This window comes from Acinonyx jubatus, chromosome B3 (genome assembly GCF_027475565.1).
Source record: "Acinonyx jubatus isolate Ajub_Pintada_27869175 chromosome B3, VMU_Ajub_asm_v1.0, whole genome shotgun sequence".
Taxonomy (NCBI): domain Eukaryota; kingdom Metazoa; phylum Chordata; class Mammalia; order Carnivora; family Felidae; genus Acinonyx; species Acinonyx jubatus.
Window position 1 is genome coordinate 54,571,100 of NC_069386.1, and position 19,252 is coordinate 54,590,351.

Below are 19,252 nucleotides of genomic sequence, written 5' to 3' on the forward strand. Positions count from 1 at the left end.
TCAGGTGCTCTGACAACAGAGCTAGCGCTTTAAATCTACCCTCTACTGCCATGAAACTACATTGCATCCCTGAGGGAATAAAGTCATTGTAAGTAGATTCCTCTTATTTTGTATCTCAGTGCCCTGTTCAGTTCCTTTACAGCACTTTCACAACTTACCTTTTTATATTTACTCGTTTATCTACTTGATCATTACTCCTATTCCCACAGACCATGTGCTCAACTAGGGCCAGGATTGTGCCTATTTCGGTCACAACAGAATATCCTAGCCTAGCAAAATGCCCAGCATATAATAAGCCCAGAACATAATAAACACTTAATTAATTTTTGTTTGATGTGTGAATGTATAATCCACAAATAAATGCCATATAGGAATGTTTCCCATTGCCTTATGTAGGTGGGTGACTTTGGCCCCCTTTGTATCTCTGGTGACCTCTTGGGGTCTAAGCACTGCATCTCCAGGCACTTAAGACCAGTTGCAATTATACCAGTCACTGTAGAGTTATAAACCAGGAAAAATACATGCTCCTGACATGCAGAAATTTACTAACTGTATTAGTATTAGTTAAATCCAGATATTCTCTAGTTCCAGGGCCTTATGATGCCCCCAAATTTGTTCCTGTACTACTGTGTCTCATAGGAGAATGATAGTTCCTGCCTCTATTACCTTCTCCCATCACATTTGCCATTTCCTTTGGGCTTCAGCACCATAGCCAGCTTGAAATGGGATACCAGGGGTGTGACTAGGAGACCCAGTTTCCAGCATGTACCACTGCTATGATCATAAGGGGTCTGTGTGTGAAAATGGCAGCAATGTTGGTGTGTATGTCACATGGTGACAGCATAAAGAACAAAGCCCAGCCCAATCAGGTGACACATGAGCTGAGTCGTGACTGCCTGGACCTCGTGCTCTGAGGGCTTGGTGCTCTTCCCATTGCTAACCCACAACTTTTGCCATAGCAAGTAATAATAGCAATTCTTTTAGAATACAGGGTTTGTTCTATTCCTGCAATTTGGCCAAGACCTGAGCAGCAGTGGGTGATAGCACCATTTTGAGAAAATCACCTTTGCTTCCCATTCCATTCCAGCTACTGAAATTCCTAAAAGAATCACCACTGTGATGGAGCCTATTATCCGGATGTCATTGGTTGGATCCACCATCATTGAATTGCTCTCCTGGAACAACAACAGAAATCATTAAAATGGTTAGAGATGGAGCTTTTTTGGCCTGTATGTCTTATTATAGAAGAGACACTGTGCACTCATGTCTGGGGCCCTATAGGATAATAGAAAAATGAAGTGCTCCTAAATCTGAGATGAACATTATTTTGTCCTATAATAATAGGCCATTGTTAGCCAAGTTTGGAAGTTCTAGATGGTCATTCTACTCACAGATTTTAAAGCTATTGTAGCACTAAGGTAAGTATGTGCCCTTATAAATACAATGTTTTCTTTCAGAAGAATGACTAGTTATTTTTGTGTGTCAAGGGGAATCTTAGAGAAATAAAAATGAGTGGTTTCCAACGTGAATATTGGAAAATAAGTGTCATTCAATTAAACTACAGAAACCAGATAATGCATGTCTTAAAGATCATGTACCTTATGAACTGTATAATTCACTCATTTATTCATTTAATTTTCAAATAAAGGTCCTGCTATGAATTGGATTCAGTGAATGCTATTACTTCCATAAAAGGAGGACTACAAGTTAGTTCACATACCAGCTAATTAACATGGTCACATACATACCATCTAGATGGAGCACCTAAACTAGGAAATGCTTAATTTCCTGCAGTGAGTTATTCGAATGTTTGAACTTTCTTTCCCTTTTGGAAATCTATAACCATAATAGTAATATTGCTACTGAAAATAATGTTCATCATTTATCTTTTGTTTCATATTTTACACAGTATTTCATTTGTTCTGTACTACATTTCTATTAAATACATAGAACAGTATTATTAGCTCATATGACAGATTTGAGAAAAAGGGTTCAGAACAATAGAGGGACTGGCCCAGAATCCTCTCAGCTGATTAATCTGAGAGTCGGGATTCCAAGCCAGTTCTGATGCCAAGCCCAGAGCTCCTTCCACTATATCCAACTTCCACATTCTACAGAATAAATGTATTTCCTCTCATCTTGCCATGGCGATAACCCTTAGTGCCCTGAAAAGGCAAATTGAACTGAATTATCTTACTTGGCTGAAAAAAAGAAAAACTTTTAATTACCTTAAGAAGATCTACCACTGTTTCAGCAAATCCCACCACATACATAGCAACAGCCACTGCATTGGCAAAAGCAAAGATCAAGCCTATAGACCCACCGAACTCGGGCCCTAAGCTTCTGGAAATAAGATAGTAGGCCCCACCTAAAACAAAGAAATGAACATGTTTTACTTTGAGGAACTGCTAAGGGATTTAGTTTATATGACCAAATAATTTTGAATAATTTTTATTCTAATGAAAATATCGTAACTTCCTAATAATTTTAGGAATCTTGTATCACTTTAATGAATAACTTAGCCTTTTCTTGTACTCTGAGAACTGTAATAGAATTTAGTAGAACTATCCTTACTTAGTAAATTCTGATTTATCGAAACCTAATTGTATACAAAGTTTACAAATAATACAGCTAACTTTACCAAAACAAAATGCTTTGCCTTTAAAAAAAATTCATTGGTTTGGGGTGCCTAGGTGGCTCAGTTGGTTAAGCATCTGACTTTGGCTCAGGTCATGATCTCACGGTTTGTGAGTTCAAGCCCTGCATTGGGCTCTGTGCTGACAGCTCAGAGCCTGGAGCCTGCTTCAGATTCTGTGTCTCCCTCTCTCTCTCTGCCCCTCCCCTGCTCATGCTCTATCTCTCTCTGTCTCTCAAAGATAAATAAATGTAATAAAAAAAATTTTTTTTAATTCATTGGTGAGTTCAAATCAATGATGTAACCAATGAAAAAAACTTTGTATTTGGAATGTCCAGGAACAGGCAGCCCTAGGCAGAAAATGATGTAGGAGATGTATATCATTGCTATTCTAACTTCCTTTCTGGTATAATTTTCTGGTATATATTTGCTGCATAAAAAAAGTATTTGTATAGTGCTATGTATTATCTACTCTATAAATCAGAATTGGTTCTCTATGCTTTTAGCCCAAGAAGGCATGATTATTGCCAAATACCCACATGTATATGGGTGGCCAATGGGAAGAAAGAGAGGGTTTGGAACAACTGTTTCTCCTCTGGACCTTGAATAAGGCAGTTCTATATATGGCCATGTACCTATGTGCACAGGGAAGCCTGAGCTGGACTGGTTAGCTTCTAGAGTGTACTGAGAGCAGGTAAAAAAGACGAGGTATTGAGAGGCCTAGATAGCTAGGTATTATCACGAACCATAGTAAATTAATGGCTTTCTACAGTGAGCTAGTCTTAGAGTGGACAGAATTGGTAAGGGAACGACACTGAACAGACATATCTCAAAACAAAACACAACTATCTTTTACGGAAAAGGAATTTCCTCCACTGTAGTAACTCCTTTGGGTTAAAGGGTCAAAGCTCTCTTCAAAAATGTAACCAATTATCTGGGTGGAGCAAACTGCCATTATTTCCTTTGTCCAGATTACATTAGATAAATTAGCTAGCCAGTCACTTAGGCTTGGTCAAAGTGAGAGACTAGCAGGGGAAGCTCTGAGAGCAGGTGTATTTGTCAGAGGAGGAGGCTCTTAGAAGGCCCTGGGAAGGGGCACCTGGATAAGCTACCCAAGCTGAGGCCCCAGGAGTCAAACAGAATGGGAGGGGGAAAGCAGGAATTAGAACAGCAATGATAAACCTCACCCTCTTCATTTTCTGCCTTAGCTTGCATATTCCTGGATGATTTAAAAGTAACTCTTTGTTATGTTTTTTGTTGGTTTCTATTTTCTTCTTAAGGATTTTTTCAGGCCTGTTAGCCCCTAGAAGTATAGCATTGGGGTGAAATCTGAGGGCTAACTAAGCGGGAAGTGTCAGCTGGGGTGCTGAGTGGGCCTGGCAGAGAGCCAGCAGGGCTCATCCAAGGTACAAAGCAACCATGTATTTTACTGTAATTATCTATGCCTTCTTTCTAGACACCTGGTCACTCTCTGTAAACATGTTTAATCACAGGAAATAGGTCAAAGAAAACATCTAATGGTCTCTTAATTTTAGTTGAGAGAATTTTGCCTTGATGTTCAAATTTGGGTTAGCTCACTTTGTTTTAAGGCTTTGGGGACTAATTATTTAGATGCAGATTTTACTTCCAGCATTAAACCGACTCTGGACATTACTCTGTAACCAAAGCTTGTCGTCATAAGCAAATGAATTGGCTTACCTCCTCTTACTACTCCATTTGTGCAAATGGCAGACATAGAAATACCTGTGAGTGTCGTCACTACCACACTCAGGCCAATGATGATGACTCCAAGACCTGCAAAATCCCCCAAGAAATGTGTTTGGCTCCAGCACGTCCAGGGGCAGCAGTCTGAATTGTCAAAGAAGGATCAGTCTCCCCACGAAAAACCTGAAATGTTCTAAAAGATCCCATTCCATGAAGATCTAGGAAGCACCTGAAATGTACTAAACTTTAAATTAAAGCCACATCCAGGAATCCTTTCCCAAGAGACACCGGCAAGAGGTATGCAGCCTCGCCTGGAAAATAAAACATTCACCTACAGAATTCTGAGCATCTGGAAACCATGAGCTGCAATGTGCCAGAGAGATCCGTTAGAGACGATCCCACCGCTGACCAGCGTAGACCAGGACTGCACTCATAGTACCTTACGTTTCCTTCTGCATCCAGGTCACTTGTATAGTCCACCAGGCATCAAGAGCATTGGGCTACTTGCTTGTTCCAGTCAAAAAGGAGTATATAAAAATTTTGCCTACCCGTAGCAAGTGATGAGGGCATTAGATATCTTAGAAATGTTACCTCCACGAACAAACCCGTTAGTTGCTATTGCAGAAGTTGACAACCCAGTAATAGAAGTTACCATGGTGGAAAGAAGAATTATGAGAACTCCAAGACCTGTTAGCAATGAGAGATAGAAGATATTACATTTCACTTTTCTGACTTGTATTCCCTGTTGTTGCAAACTATATACTGCCTTGAATTTAAGTTTTCCTGTCCATGCCTGGGCCCCAGTGGAGTTCCTTTGTGCTCAGGAGAACCTGGTTGGCCTGGCATAAAGATCAAGTTGGCGGCCTGCTCATTACGATGGAGGATGGTTTCCAAAAGTAGACACAATCTGAAATGCGGCCCTGAAAAGGAAAAGTTGACTTCTGCTGGTGTCCTGGGAGAGAAACTACCCTGGCTGTGAAAAGAGAAAACATGACATCTGACCTTCTCTCTTGCTTGAGAGGAACCTGAATGAGAAAGTTGGGGGTTTGACAAAGGTTAAATCCTTCCTCATTTTTCTCGCATCTCTCTTGCCTGAAGGAGAAAAAAAAAAGAAGCCAACTTGGATTACCTTTGAAAACACTCCAGAAAGGTCAGTGGTGAACTATCTGAGTCTTTGTTGCCTTTACCTTACAAATGATCGTGCGGGTCACAAGTTTAATTACCTCCTCTGACATATCCATTTGTGGCAATAGCAGAGGTGGATAAACCAGTGATACCAGTCACTGTCACGGCTAAGCCGATGATAATCACACCAAGACCTCAGTTGGGAGAGGAAAAATAAAGGCAATTAAACAGTGCAACAATCCATCAGATCGTTCACATAAAAGCCAGCAAATGGAGGGTAATCAACAAAGAACCACATCTGAATTAACAAATTGGCCTGGAAATCACCAGAGTAAGTGCTCAGCTTTGAAGTTTTCTGCCTGTAGTAGCACAGAGCCTAGAAACCGAAGAGCTAAAATGTGCAGTGAGAATTGCCCACAAATGAACAACAATGGCTGGTCAAAATGTAGTGGGAACCCCATTTTTTGTGCAGTTCTAGACACCTGTAAACATAATAATTCATCAATATGAGTCCAAGCTGCCTTTATAACTAGACAGGAAATGTTCACCCTTCCAGATAACTCTCTTTTTATGTACATTTGGTTGTGTAGGAGTGGAAAATTACATCCAATGTAACAAATTGTTTATCTGGCAGATAAGTAAAGTGGAAAGAATCAAACTGAACTATGTTCACTTATTGGCTCTGTGACCTCTGGCAAGTTACTTATTTTCTGAGCCAAAAATGGCAATGAGATTAGAAAGAATACATGTGTAAAAGTGGCTAGCAGAGCACATAGAACACAGTACACGATCAGTGGCACTGCTTTTTGATTGTGTCCACGATAGTTATAATAGCTGTTGCTTACTGAAAGCCCACTATGTATCCAACTATGGGTCAAGTAGAATGAGAAATGCAAGGAACAAATAAAATGAAATGAAAAAAGCTGCCCTCAAGGATCTTATGGTGCAGAAGGTCAATGATTATAAGAGGGAGAAAGTGATAAACCAGAATGCAGAGAAAGGCAAGGCTGCTTTCAGCTTCAGGAAGCATACAGTCAAGAGGATACTGAAGGGTAGCAGAATATGCTATCTCCAAATGTACCACTTTTGCATAAAGTATATTTTTAGCTAACGGCGGCAGAAAAAAAGCAGCTACCTTCCCATATTTGTCTGAAAACAAGGCATAAATTTGTAAAGGTGTCTCTACTTTGCTCTATACCAGGAAGGACAGAAGTTAATCATCAGAGGTAATTCTAGACCCTTACTGGCTGGAGTAGTGCCAGAAGAACCTACAAAACAGCCTTGACTTAATTTCCATGAGTTCCCTCATGTATCTGCCTTGCCACAATCTGCCATCCTAGAAACTCAGTCCTTTTCCTTTGTCTTGTCCCTTCTCTAAGAATACATTGTTCTTTGTTAAGATGTTATGTAAGCCAGGGGCCCCAGGGTGGTTCGGTTGGTTAAGCGTCCGACTTCAGCTCAGGTCATGATCTCATGGTTTGTGAGTTGGAACCCCACGTTGGGCTCTGTGTGGACTGCTCAGAGCCTGGAACCTGCTTTGGATTCTGTGTTTCCCTCACTCTCTGCACCACCACTCCCTCAGCCCCCACTCACACTGTCTCTGTCTCCGTCTCTCTCTCAAAAATAAATAAACATTTAAAAAGTATTTTTAAAAAGATGCTATGCAAGCCCAAGTTCTAACCACTCTGTTGAGTTACTCATTGCTGAGTCTTCTCATGTGGACACATGATGCACATGTTAATAAATTTCTGATTGTTATTCTCTTGTTAGGTTGCCTCTTGCCACTGTTAATAAAGAAGTTTAGGGTCACAGGCACTGAAATCACCCTGGTTCTAGTGAGAATGCTCTTGCCTACATATGCTCCCCTACATAAAATGGATGCTTCATAATTGTTGTTGGCAAGCTGTCTTGTTCCAGGGATAATCAGAACAGTAGTCATCTGAGAAAGGCTGTGATCTCTCTGGCCATGCCCTGGGAAAAGGAGAAGTGGAAGGAAATGAAGGACAGACATAAATGGAAACAAGGTTTTGGAGGTTGCCTCTCTTGATGGTCCCAGCTGTATCCTGGCTCTAAAAGAAGTCTCTAGGCTATTTTACAGTTTGAAGTACAGTAGGAGGAGGCTAACTATAGGCATGAGATACAAACTTGGACCATATGGCTTTGGCCCCTACAGACTCTTAAAGCTTGGAGTTGCAAGAAATAGTTGCACTAAATTCTTTGAATCTATTGCAGGGATCCTTTGGTACATATTACCTCTACATCACCATGTGGCCTGTTCTTTGCACCTCTACAAGTAATTTCTTCTTATCTTCTGCACACGATTTTGCTTTTGCTTTTGTTTTGAAGACATTTGATATCAAATGTTTAGCTCACCCCAGCAACTGTACAGAACTAAATAGTTTGTATTTCAGGACATGAAACCTACTTTGACTATTATTTTCATACCCTTATTTTCCCTTTGCTTCTACTTTCCCAACAATTCTTATTTATTCTTTTGCACTGTATATATTTCTGTAAACCATTTGAAATCCTAGAACAAAGTTTTATACACTTAAACAGCAACATATTTGCTTTTCTCTCACAAACAAAAAAATCCCAGGGTAAAAGGCAGGTTAGAGAACGTTCAGTTCATAGTTTTCTCAAAGTGTGGTCCTTAAACCACCTATTTCAGGAAATACCTGAAGTGTTTATTAAAAATGCCCAGACCTGTTGGGATGAGCACTGGGTGTTATATGGAAACCAATTTGGCAATAAATGTCATATAAAAAAAATGCCCAGACATACTAAGTTGGAATCTTTCAAAGTGAATCCCAGGATTCTGTGGTTTTGGAACCTAACTTCCCAGGTAATTCCTATGCACCCCACAGTCTGAAGACTATCGCACTACCCTAGCCTATCTCAAGTTGTCTCTGTCTAGACAGCACAGTTATTTAGCTTTATCTTCAAAGAATTGATTGGGAAACAGTGAATCCAGGTCCTTAATTTTCAGATGAGAAAATGAAACTCATGGAATGACTTGCTTTAGGTCATACCTCTTTCACTCCCTTCTTCCATGCCTAATGTTTAAATTTATTAGAAACCATCTTGCCCCAGCCTAAGTCCCCTAGACAGAGAACAATTTTATGACATTTTGGGCTTATTCTACCATTTGCTTTTGGGGAAAAGACAGCCAAAACTCTTGGCCCTAGAATGGTTACCCAAGGGCTGTAGCTACTGTTACTCTTGGCTCCAGCTTCTTTCTGACTTTGTTCCTAGGGTCTCCTCTTGAAAGGATCTTCCCTAAACGATCCCAAATCAAGGAGAAACTACTTGTATTTGCTTCTTTTCTTACCCAATAAAGGGAATCTAAATGGGACCCAGAAGGTGACTTAATCAACTCATTTAGCTTTAAGTTCACAGCAAAGGCCAGTAAAACTGAGTAAGGGTGGTAATAAGTTTCTATGACTCACTAAAGTCTACTTTCTGAGAACTAAAACAACAACAACAAACAAACCTTCATTCAAAGGAAAACCCACTAGACACCCATTTAAAGTTGGATATGACTACTTAAAGGAAAGGTCCTTATTAAAACAACACTGATGTCTGAAAGTATAATACATAGTTTAGCAGAAGATAGGGTTCTTCATGTTTTACACTTTTGCAGTAAGCATGAAACTGGATTGACTGTAAAGAGTAATGTAAGATCTGATTAAGGTTCAGGTTATCGCTTAACACATGGATGTTAAATAAGTTGCGTTAGAAAGAATTACTCTTGCCCTTGGCTACACTCACACCTCCAAACAAAGTAATGCTGCTTGATGATCTCAATAAGTTACTAAACTGCCCTTAAAAAACTAATTTTGCATGAAACCCTGGGGCAAACACTTGGCAATATTAAGATGCAGATTTTCCATGGAACAGCATCTACTTATTTTGGACCCTGGGCTATAAGCATTCATTTGATATGCATCATAAAGCTGGCAAGCAGCCCTTTGTCAGGAACCCAGCACTTGCCAAACATGAAACATGGAAAAACTATGGGAACTGGTTCCAGTGTTTCAATTTACAGCTCAGCCCTTTCTTTTTGTGAGTTAGTCTTCCAGTCTGCCTTGAGGAGCAAAGGCGATAAATAATGACTGAGTAACTTTGAATGTGAATTGGGATACGTTCTGGAGTAGTATCTAAAAGCACATCTGAATCTCTATGTTCTTGACACTAATGATTTATAGGTCTTCTGCAAAAGTGGATTTGTAATACATTTTCCGTACATAAAGTAGAACGTCACTAATTTTTATCACATTAAATCAGGAACTTTGATAAAATTCAAGGAAATTTTTCATATAAATTATATCTATATACTCTTGATTAACAAAAAAAGATTTGCCACAGGAAATCATGTTTTAAGTAAAATATAATCTTCAAAAATGTCAAAGAATCACTCAAAATAATCTCAACATCATGCATTTTCCATTAGAAAAATTATAAGTAGGGGCACCTGGGTGGCTCAGTCGGTTAAGCATCCGACTTCAGCTCAGGTCATGATCTTGAGTTCATGAGTTTGAGCCCCACGTTGGGCTCTGTGCTGACAGCCCAGAGCCTGGAGCCTGCTTCAGATTCTGTGTCTCCCTCTCTCTCTGCCTCTATCTCCCTCTCCCTCTCTCTCTCTCTCAAAAATATACAAAAACATTTTAAAAATTAAAAAAAAAAGAAAAATTAGTAGTAGTTACACATGTTATCGCAATCATTTGATCTATCACGTTTAAGCCTCTGTCTGGCATATTTTATTAATCTTTGTTTTCTTACCACTGGTACCTGAAAGTAACACAATTATTTTCTTTGGCAAATGTTCAACAATTCAGCATTTCTATTAGTCAGGTCACATTGTTCCCACTTTTCCCACAAGCTGTTCTTGTTGAGTGAAATTTTGCCGATAAGCATAAGGGGGATGCACAAATGTCAGTATGTCCCAAACTATGAATAGTACTGTTTAAAATATATGTGTCCCTACATATCTGTACACCTAAAACTTTAAGAACAAATAGAAATATTAAATTGAGCATTTATCTGGTTGGTAAACTGGAAAATTCCAGTCTCCCAGAAGTTAACGCTACACTTTCCTCTCTGACAAACATGGTCAGAGAGGCAAAGTAAAAGAGCTCGAGTGCAGATTATTTCTGTGACCTCCATCTCACATTCAGCATTAATGGTGAAAACAAGTTGCTTATTGAGCTTATAATTGACACTGAAAATGGTATACGGGGCATGGGGAAACATGCTTACCGATTCCAGCTTCTCCAACAATCCAAGACAGGCGAATGAAGAGCATGACACCCCAGATATTCAGCATGCATCTTACCTGTGGGCCAAAGGAGCATTGAAAGGGATATGAGAAGTGATAGTGGGGCAAAACCCAGCCATGTCCGTAACTCTGTTGTCCAGGATTTGCTAACATTTAGTCCACTAGGACACGGAACAAACAGATTTCATTTGGAAACATAGGAGCTTTCTCACCAGCACACCTTTCACCCATCCAAACTTCACAACGCCAGCTTTATCCTCCTCTTCCTTGTTTTCAACTTCTTCATCTCCAGGCATTCCATCTCCGTTAGCAACCCTGTCAGCTGAACCTGGTGCCACTGCTACGTTCTGTAAATTTTACAGGTAGCAAAAAAACACACAATATTTGGTCAACAGAAGTCTCCAGAAAACTTTCAAAGGCAAATCAAAATAATTGACATGAAATTTTGGACACATCAAATTCTAGCATGCACATAAGGTAAGTATTTTCTTGCCCTGGGAGCTGATGGATTCATTTTGTGAGAGATTTCAGGCGCAGCAAAGCTGCAAAGGATCTTGGGCAGTCCTACAGGTGAGAATATTACCTTAGGGGGAAATGGTTAGATTTAGGTAAATTTAGAATACAAAAAGAACAAACAAAAGAAAAAGAAACAAAGGCAGCCTGAAAGTCTATCAGAAGTGAAAGAGGGTCTTTGAGGTATGGTAGGAGGTTAATGTCATTGATGCAGGCTAACTGGACTTCTTTCTATTAACCTCCCTGGGCTTCATCTTATTCACCTAAAATAATGATAACAAAACTTCTCTAAACATGTCACAGTATCTTTAAGAAGATTGAATGAAAGAACACATAAAAGCATTTTCTTTTATAAATTTATGTATTCGGTTTTTTTGTTTTAACTTATTTTATAGAGAGAGAGCGAGAGAGAGTTAATGAACAGGGGAGAAGGACAGAGAGAGAGAGAGAGAGAGAGAGAGAGAGAGACAGAGATCTGAAGCAGGCTCCACACTCAGCCAGGAACCCAACACAGGGATCCATCCCAACAACCCTGGGATCATGACCTGAGTTGAAATCAAGAGTCGGACACTCATCTGACTGGGTCACTCAGGCGCCCCTATACGCATTTTCTTTAAAAACAGGAAGAAAAGGGTTAAAGTTCTAAAAATATTGAAAGGCACTGTTTGGCTACAAGGATGCTATTCCTGTAGAGGAAGTTTCTTTCAGATTCGATATGCCTTTGCCTGAGAATTGCTGGATGTGCTGGTGGCATTGTACAAAGGGTAAGAAATCTTATGACTGACTACTAGAAAGGTAAGCTGAGTACAAATAAGAAGTAAGTAGTATAAAAAATGTCAAAAGCTTATTTAGTGTTTTTTTGTGTGTGATCCAATTTTGAAAAATAGCTTCCTCGTCAGTAAGGATAGTCTCTGAATTCTACTGGGGAAAGAAATAGCCCTGTTTCTCTCAAGTGAAAAACAACTCTAACTTCTCTTTTAGATATGACCTTGAATAATTTCAGATACACCCACTTAATTTAGCCTATCTGACACCTACTTGAGTCTAATGGTTAGACTATATACCCCACTGAGTTCCCGAAAAGCAATATTTTCCAGTAAGGGGTTGAAACCATTGGGGGAGTCTCTTAGATTCAGCATTTAACTACCATTATTAAAGAACAACTTTGGGGGCGCCTGGGTGGCTCAGTCGGTTAAGCGTCCGACTTCGGCTCAGGTCATGATCTCACAGTTCGTGAGTTCAAGCCCCGCGTCGGGCTCTGTGCTGACAGCTCAGAGCCTGGAGCCTGCTTCCCACTCTGTGTCTCCCTCTCTCTCTGCCCCTTCCCTGCTCATGCTGTGTCTCTCTCTGTCTCAAAAATAAATAAACATTAAAAAAAAAAAAACAAAGAACAACTTTGTTCTATTTAAGTGGCCTAAATTAGTTTACGGCTGGGATGATGTGTCCCCCTATTACTAACTGAGATGTCTCAGACAAGGACATTTTTTTCCCCCTCTAAAATGAGACTGGCATGAAATAAATACTCAGTGTTTACTATAAGGACTTTATTTGAGGGCAATCAAAGTTTTTGTCCTTGCCATGTTTAAGAGTTATTGCTTCTTCGGGCTTTGGTGTATCATTAGCATACCCACTATAATCTGACTCTAATTTGGGCTGTTTACTCCAAGAGACTTTGACTTCTTGTCTTCTTGTTCTTCCATGTTCTTCTACTTCTCTATGTCAATAAGAATTTCTTCCGAGTTTGTTCTCCCACAAGATTTTTTTTCATGATACTAGTGGACATTTGGGTAACCGATGCAATACAATGTGGTAAGTCATTGTATATTAACTACAGGATGTGGGTTACTTCTCCTAGATGCCAACAAAGACCCTACTATACAGCAGGTCATCAATAAACATTACTGAATCCATAAAGTAGGCTTGGAGGCCACCTGATCTCTACCACTTCAGAGAAGATGACCTCATTTCTTAACCATTCCTGCCTCCTATTTCCTTTCTCTTCCATCCCTATTGAGGATTTCATTTTTCATTGTTTTCTCTGTGTAACCCACATTAAAGAAGGGAGAAGAAGAGAATGAATCTCGTCAGATCATCTTACTATTTTCCAACAGCATTGCAGGGGAGGGGTAAAACTGAATCACAAAGGAAGCCGAAATTAATAGTTAAAATTTAGTTTTGAATTACCCGAGGAATATCTTAATCTTTTTTTTTTCAACGTTTATTTATTTTTGGGACAGAGAGAGACAGAGCATGAACGGGGGAGGGTCAGAGAGAGAGGGAGACACAGAATCGGAAACAGGCTCCAGGTTCCGAGCCATCAGCCCAGAGCCTGACGCGGGGCTCGAACTCATGGACTGTGAGATCGTGACCTGGCTGAAGTCGGACGCTTAACCGACTGTGCCACCCAGGCACCCCAGAGGAATATCTTAATCTTAAGCATCCTCTGTCCCTACTTGCACAAATAATTGAAATCCGACATCATATATTCATATTAAAGTAAAATATGGATAAACAAAGTCTACAGAAATTGAGGCTGAACTAGCAGGGCAGAAACTGGCTATCTATACCAGCTAGAAATGCAAGTCATGGATGTAATTCAAAAATTTCCAGTAGCTCATTTTAAAAATAAAAGGAAATTAGTGAAATAACTTGGGTTCAGATTTGAACCCTTAAATTTTAAAAATATACCTAACTTTTGTACAATATCATATTTCTAATCTTTGCAATGTAATATTCATTAGCTATGGTGGCAACCCACCTTGTAGGAGGAACTTGGATCATGGACTGCTTTAATATGTTTTACATAATGGATCTATATCAAATATTGTCATTTCAACATATAATCAATATAAAAACAGTGATGAGACATTTTAATTCTTTTTTTTTTTAACACTATGTCTTTGAAATCTGGTGTGCAATTTACAGTGATACCACATCTCAATTTGTACTAGCACGTTTCAAGTGCTCAATAGCCACGTGTGGCTGGGGCTATTATATTGGAGCACACATGTCTATACACTGCAGTCAATTACAGATGGATGGAACATTTGAGGTTTTTCTCCAGGCAGTTAAAAATCCTATTTTTTTCTCTGAACGGATTCTACACTCATAAGGCAGCTGCGTGGTTCAAATGTAACTTTAACTTTCCGTAACTAGAAAATCAATGAAAGCAGAGAATTGAGGAATGTGATAAAATGCCCAGGAATGTTGAAGAGATTATTTGGTTAAGAAATTCATTTATTTGATTTGATTTGAGAAAAACTTTTAAAATTGACAATATTCTAGTTAATGAAGATCTCACAGCCAGACCATCAGCAGCTACTCATTCAGGGAGAAGGCAATTTCCTTTTCCTCGGTTAATTGGGGATCCCATGATACAGAGCCTTAGTCACTTGCTTTTTAAAGGCAGTCTTGGGAATAAAACCTATGTTTTCTGATCAATCCTGTATTTGAGGGTTTGGTCCAGGAAATTGCTTTGCTCCCAGCTGAACTCCAGTGGTAACTGTGACCCTTACATCTGGATTAATGAGAATACCAATGACTGTAAAAAACATCTTAAAAAATTGGTGAAAGGATGAATAAGATATTTAAAATTTCCCCTTATATGGACATTTCTATCTGATGGATGCCCTTCTGGGCACAGTTTAATGGTTCTTCAATTTATCACTAGGACATACACTATGAAGCAAAAGGAATATTCTATGAGGGCTTGTCAGGGAAATCATCATATATGAAAGTTAGTACGGAAATAATTTTCTAAAGCTATTCAAAAATAGAGTCAATGTAGGGCGTTCAACTATTTCTTAGGTGAATGTGTTCAACCTGCTAGAGTTTCCACGTTTTCAATGTATTTATGTCATAGAAAGGAAAAAAACCTTTAAATGTATATTTCTTGCCCTGACTGTAAAGCCCTGATAATACATTTATAAGTACAGAATCTATTTCCATTGCTTACTCACTTACAGGAGCTTAAAACTCACTGCACCATATAAACTTGGAGGCTTGGAATCTAGTTTCAGCTATGCAATTAATTCAGGGTGTGTCCCCCAGCAAGTCACTTAACCTTTCCTGGATAGTGCCAAGGAGGATAAATCCAATGAATTTTCTGAAAATCTTACTTTGAAGTAATTTACTCGAAGGCAAAATCATTTTTCTATGTTTGTCATCTTCCTCTTCTAACATGGCAAAGCAAAACTTGGTTTCACTCTTAATAAATGCCTCCTTTGTGAGCCTATACAGCAATTACAAAGTCAACTTATCATCAAAGTACTGAAAAGACTTTTAGTTGAGGGTTATGGGCATTTAATGGCTGTGAGCTATAACCAGTGGCTGACAGACTCCTGGCTGGTGCATTTTCTTGGGACCAAAGTCTCAAAGAATAGAAGTTTTATGATTGTTCCCTGAAACCAGTTTTTTCCCTCATACTTTGAATTAGTTTGTTTGTTCATACTCCATCACCTAAATGATGACCCACCACCTTTCGTAAATGCATTTTAAACTGCATAGCTTTAGGGAATGATTATTAATTTACCAAAAGTTTTACCTGTGCATTAAGTATTCAGAGAAAGTAAAGTTCATTAGGAAGAAAGAAAGAAAGAAAGAAAGAAAGAAAGAAAGAAAGAAAGAAAGAAAGAAAGAAAGAAAGAAACTTCTCCTCTCCAGTATTGATAAACTAGTAAAGCTTCAATTACATGCAGTTTAAGGGGTAAATTCCTAATGGGTTTCGCTAGATGATAAAAAATTATTTTATTTAATATGAAATGCATGATTTTTTCAGACCCCAGAAAAATTACAAATGCATTTCTAGCTATCATCAAAGAAGAAAAAAATAAGTGTATTTATTCTTTCAATTCTAACTAGAGGGGCACCTGGGTGGCTCAGTTAGTTAAGCGTCCAACTTCGTCTCAGGTCATGATCTCATGGTTTGTGAGTTCAAGCCCTTCATCCAGCTCGATGCTGTCAGCATACAGCTGTCCTTAGATTCTCTGTCTCCCTCTCTCTCTCTGCCCCTTTCTGGTTTGTGAGCATGCTTTCTCTCTCTCTTTCTCTCTCTCTCTCTCTCAAAAATAAGTAAACATTTTAAAAATTGTTAAATAAACTATAACTAGATAATATTTGCCACTATACATGTTTTTAGGTTTTCAATCTCAGGATGGTAGAAATTTTAGCCCATCCTAGAGAAACAACTCCATAAATATTTAGGACTATATGATCCCCTCCCAGTTGTTTTAAACTTTCTTTTATTACTGAAATATTTAAATATATGCCATAGTAGGGAGAATAAATAGATCTCATGTGCCTACCACTGAACTTCAACAGTTATGAACATATGGCCAGTACTATTCCACTTAAACCTCTCACACCCCTGCCACTGGATTATTTTAAAACCAATCCCAGCAAGGATCAGAGAATTTTTAGGGTTCATTTCAGCATGAAAAACACGATTTAAAAAAAAAATTTTTTTTAATGTATATTTTTGAGAGAGAGACAGTGTGTGAATGCGGAGGCCAGAGAGGGAGAGGGAGACACAGAATGTGAAGCAGGCTCCAGGCTCTGAGTTGTCAGCACAGAGCCCGACTTGGGGCTCAAACTCACAAACAGCAAGATCATGACCTGAGCCGAAGTCAGACACTTAACTGACTGAGCCACCTAAGCACCCCGAAAAACACAATTCTGATCACATTCCTATATTTTACTAATCAATGTTACTATGTTTGTACATTACAAGCCCTTTGTGATAAATGGGAATATTTTAAATTATGAAAGTGAGAGGTTTCTTGTTTTAAAAGTTGCTATAAACCATGCCTGTAAATCACTACTAATGGTCACAATTTATTATAGTATTTTTACTGTACCTGAAAACATATAGCTCACACAAAAATTAACTTATATTTTTGATAACTTAGGCCTAAAGGTAGCTATATGTGTAATAAGCAGCGTAAGAAAGTAAAATCAAGGGGTGCCTGGATGGCTCAGTCAGTTGAGTGTCCAACTCTTGATTGGGGCTCAGGTCATGATCCCAGGGTCATGGTATAAAGCCCGGTGTTGAGCTTCGTGCTGAGCATGAGCCTGCTTAGGATTCTCTCTCTCCCTCTTCCCCTCTCCCCCATCACACTCTTGTTCTCTCTCTCAAGAAAAAATTAAAAAAAAAAAAAACAAGAAAGTCAAAAGATTCTTAATATTTTCCACATATACACGGGAACTGTTAGTCTATTCGCCACCTATCACTGAACTAAAAACTAAAACTTCTGATAAGTTTTAAAGTGAGTCTTTAGTTGCAGATTTTCACTCCAGCAAATATTTTAGGGGTGACCACTAATCCTCCTTCAAGGCACTTATTGCCTCAATTTTTATGTCTACTTAATTGGGCTTGGTGATATTGCTAATTTGGGATAGCTCCAAGTTGAATGCTAAAGTTCCAAATTTGAACTTTAAAACATTTTAGAAAATACTATTTCCCAGAGAATGCATTTTTAAACCTTTGTCTATTTAAAGAAGATAAACATTTATACATTGGTTTATGTACTTTAATGTTTGTTAACCTGATTATATGTACTTTATTTCTACCCATAACAAAGTCATTTGACATGTAAAATAAATCCTGGAGAGTAGAGATCAAATCTCTTTAACTCTCTTTATACAGCATCTTGTATATAAAAGGCTAATAAATGCTTTTGATGATGACAACGAAAATGATAGAGACCTACAATTAATTCTGTAGGAGAAAGAGAGAGAAAAAAAAATTCTGTAGGAGAAAGCAACATGATCTTTTGGCACAGTCCCCAAAACAAGAAAGGAATTGAATCTCCTGTTCTGCCCATCAGGGCTGAGATGCAATTTCTTCTTTGTGCCTGAGTTCCACTTTCTTCTGTAGCTGTCAAAATGAACTGAGGCAAAGTGAAATGGGAGAGTAGGCTGAGGATGGAAAGTAGCAATAAAGAGCATGGACTCTGGGGGCACCTCGGTGACTCAGTGGGTTAAGCACCCAATCTCAGCTCAGGTCATGATCTTGAGGTTTGTGGGTTTGAGCCCCATGTCAGGTCTCTGCTGTCAGTGTGGAGCCTGCTTCAGATCCTCTGTCCTCTCTGCCCCTCTCCTGCCTGTGCTCTCTCTCTCTCTCAAAAATAACAAACATCAAAAAAAATAAAAATAAAAATAAAAAGAGCATGGACTCTGGAGTCATGCAGACATGGGTTCAATTTATTAGACACATGACTTTTGTTTCTTGACCTTGGAAGTTTTTTGACTTAGGTTTTTGTTTTCTCTTATAAAAGATCCATAGGATTTTATAAAAACTTTAGAATCTATAAAATAGCAATAACAATAGTACCTACCTTGAAAGTGTGTTATAAAAATTGAATGAGAATTTGCCAAGTGTGAGGAACTTGTCTGATAACAAAAAATTCTCGGGGCCCCTGGGTGGCTCAGTCGGTTGGGTGTCCGACTTTGGCTCAGGTCATGATCTCACAGTTTGTGGGTTTGAGCCCCCGTGTCTGTGCTGACAGCTCGGAACCTGGAGCTGCTTTGAATTCTCTGTATCTCCCTCTCTCTCTCTGCCCCTCCCCTGCTCACACCCTGTCTCTCTCTCTCTCTCTCAAAAATAAATAAACATTAAAAAAATCTCCATAAAAAGTTTGCTTTTGCATGAGTGTATGTAATCCTTTCCATTCACAAATTACTTTTCCTAATGCTTTTTATTCACAGATTACTTTTTGTCGCTAACTACCTAATGACCCAAGTGTGAAGTCGTTCCATTGTTTTTGTTTTGAAACATTCTCTAAATGGTTGGTTTCCTTAAACATAATATTGCTATCTTAATTTTTGTGGTATTTTATTCTTTGTATAGACAGTTTATTTCAATGACATCAGAACACTGACTTTGATAGAAAGGCTATATATTTTCCTGATTCTTATATAATTATATTTTTCTGAAATGCTAACAACAATGGTGGTTAGTAAGACTGAAAAGGAGTTACATTTTGGTTAGCCCTGTAGTT

The 19,252-nt window shown here is 38.8% G+C and overlaps 1 protein-coding gene across 5 annotated transcripts in view; it reads right to left on the minus strand.

Annotated features, from left to right (window-relative positions):
- The window catches only part of SLC12A1 (solute carrier family 12 member 1), an 87,828-nt gene that overhangs the window by 62,656 nt on the left and 5,920 nt on the right, over positions 1–19,252 (minus strand). For 2 of the 5 annotated variants that reach the window (XM_027067198.2, XM_027067199.2), the window contains exons 3-7: positions 10,955–11,089; positions 10,724–10,799; positions 5,563–5,658; positions 2,229–2,368; positions 1,065–1,175 (exon numbers count right to left, since the gene is read on the minus strand). In XM_027067198.2, the coding sequence (XP_026922999.1) occupies positions 1,065–1,175; positions 2,229–2,368; positions 5,563–5,658; positions 10,724–10,799; positions 10,955–11,089 (558 nt within the window). Of the gene's footprint in view, positions 1–1,064; positions 1,176–2,228; positions 2,369–4,333; positions 4,430–4,930; positions 5,027–5,562; positions 5,659–10,723; positions 10,800–10,954; positions 11,090–19,252 lie in introns of all 5 variants that reach the window. The other 3 variants (XM_015063437.3, XM_015063436.3, XM_053224052.1) reach the window with 3 other exon arrangements.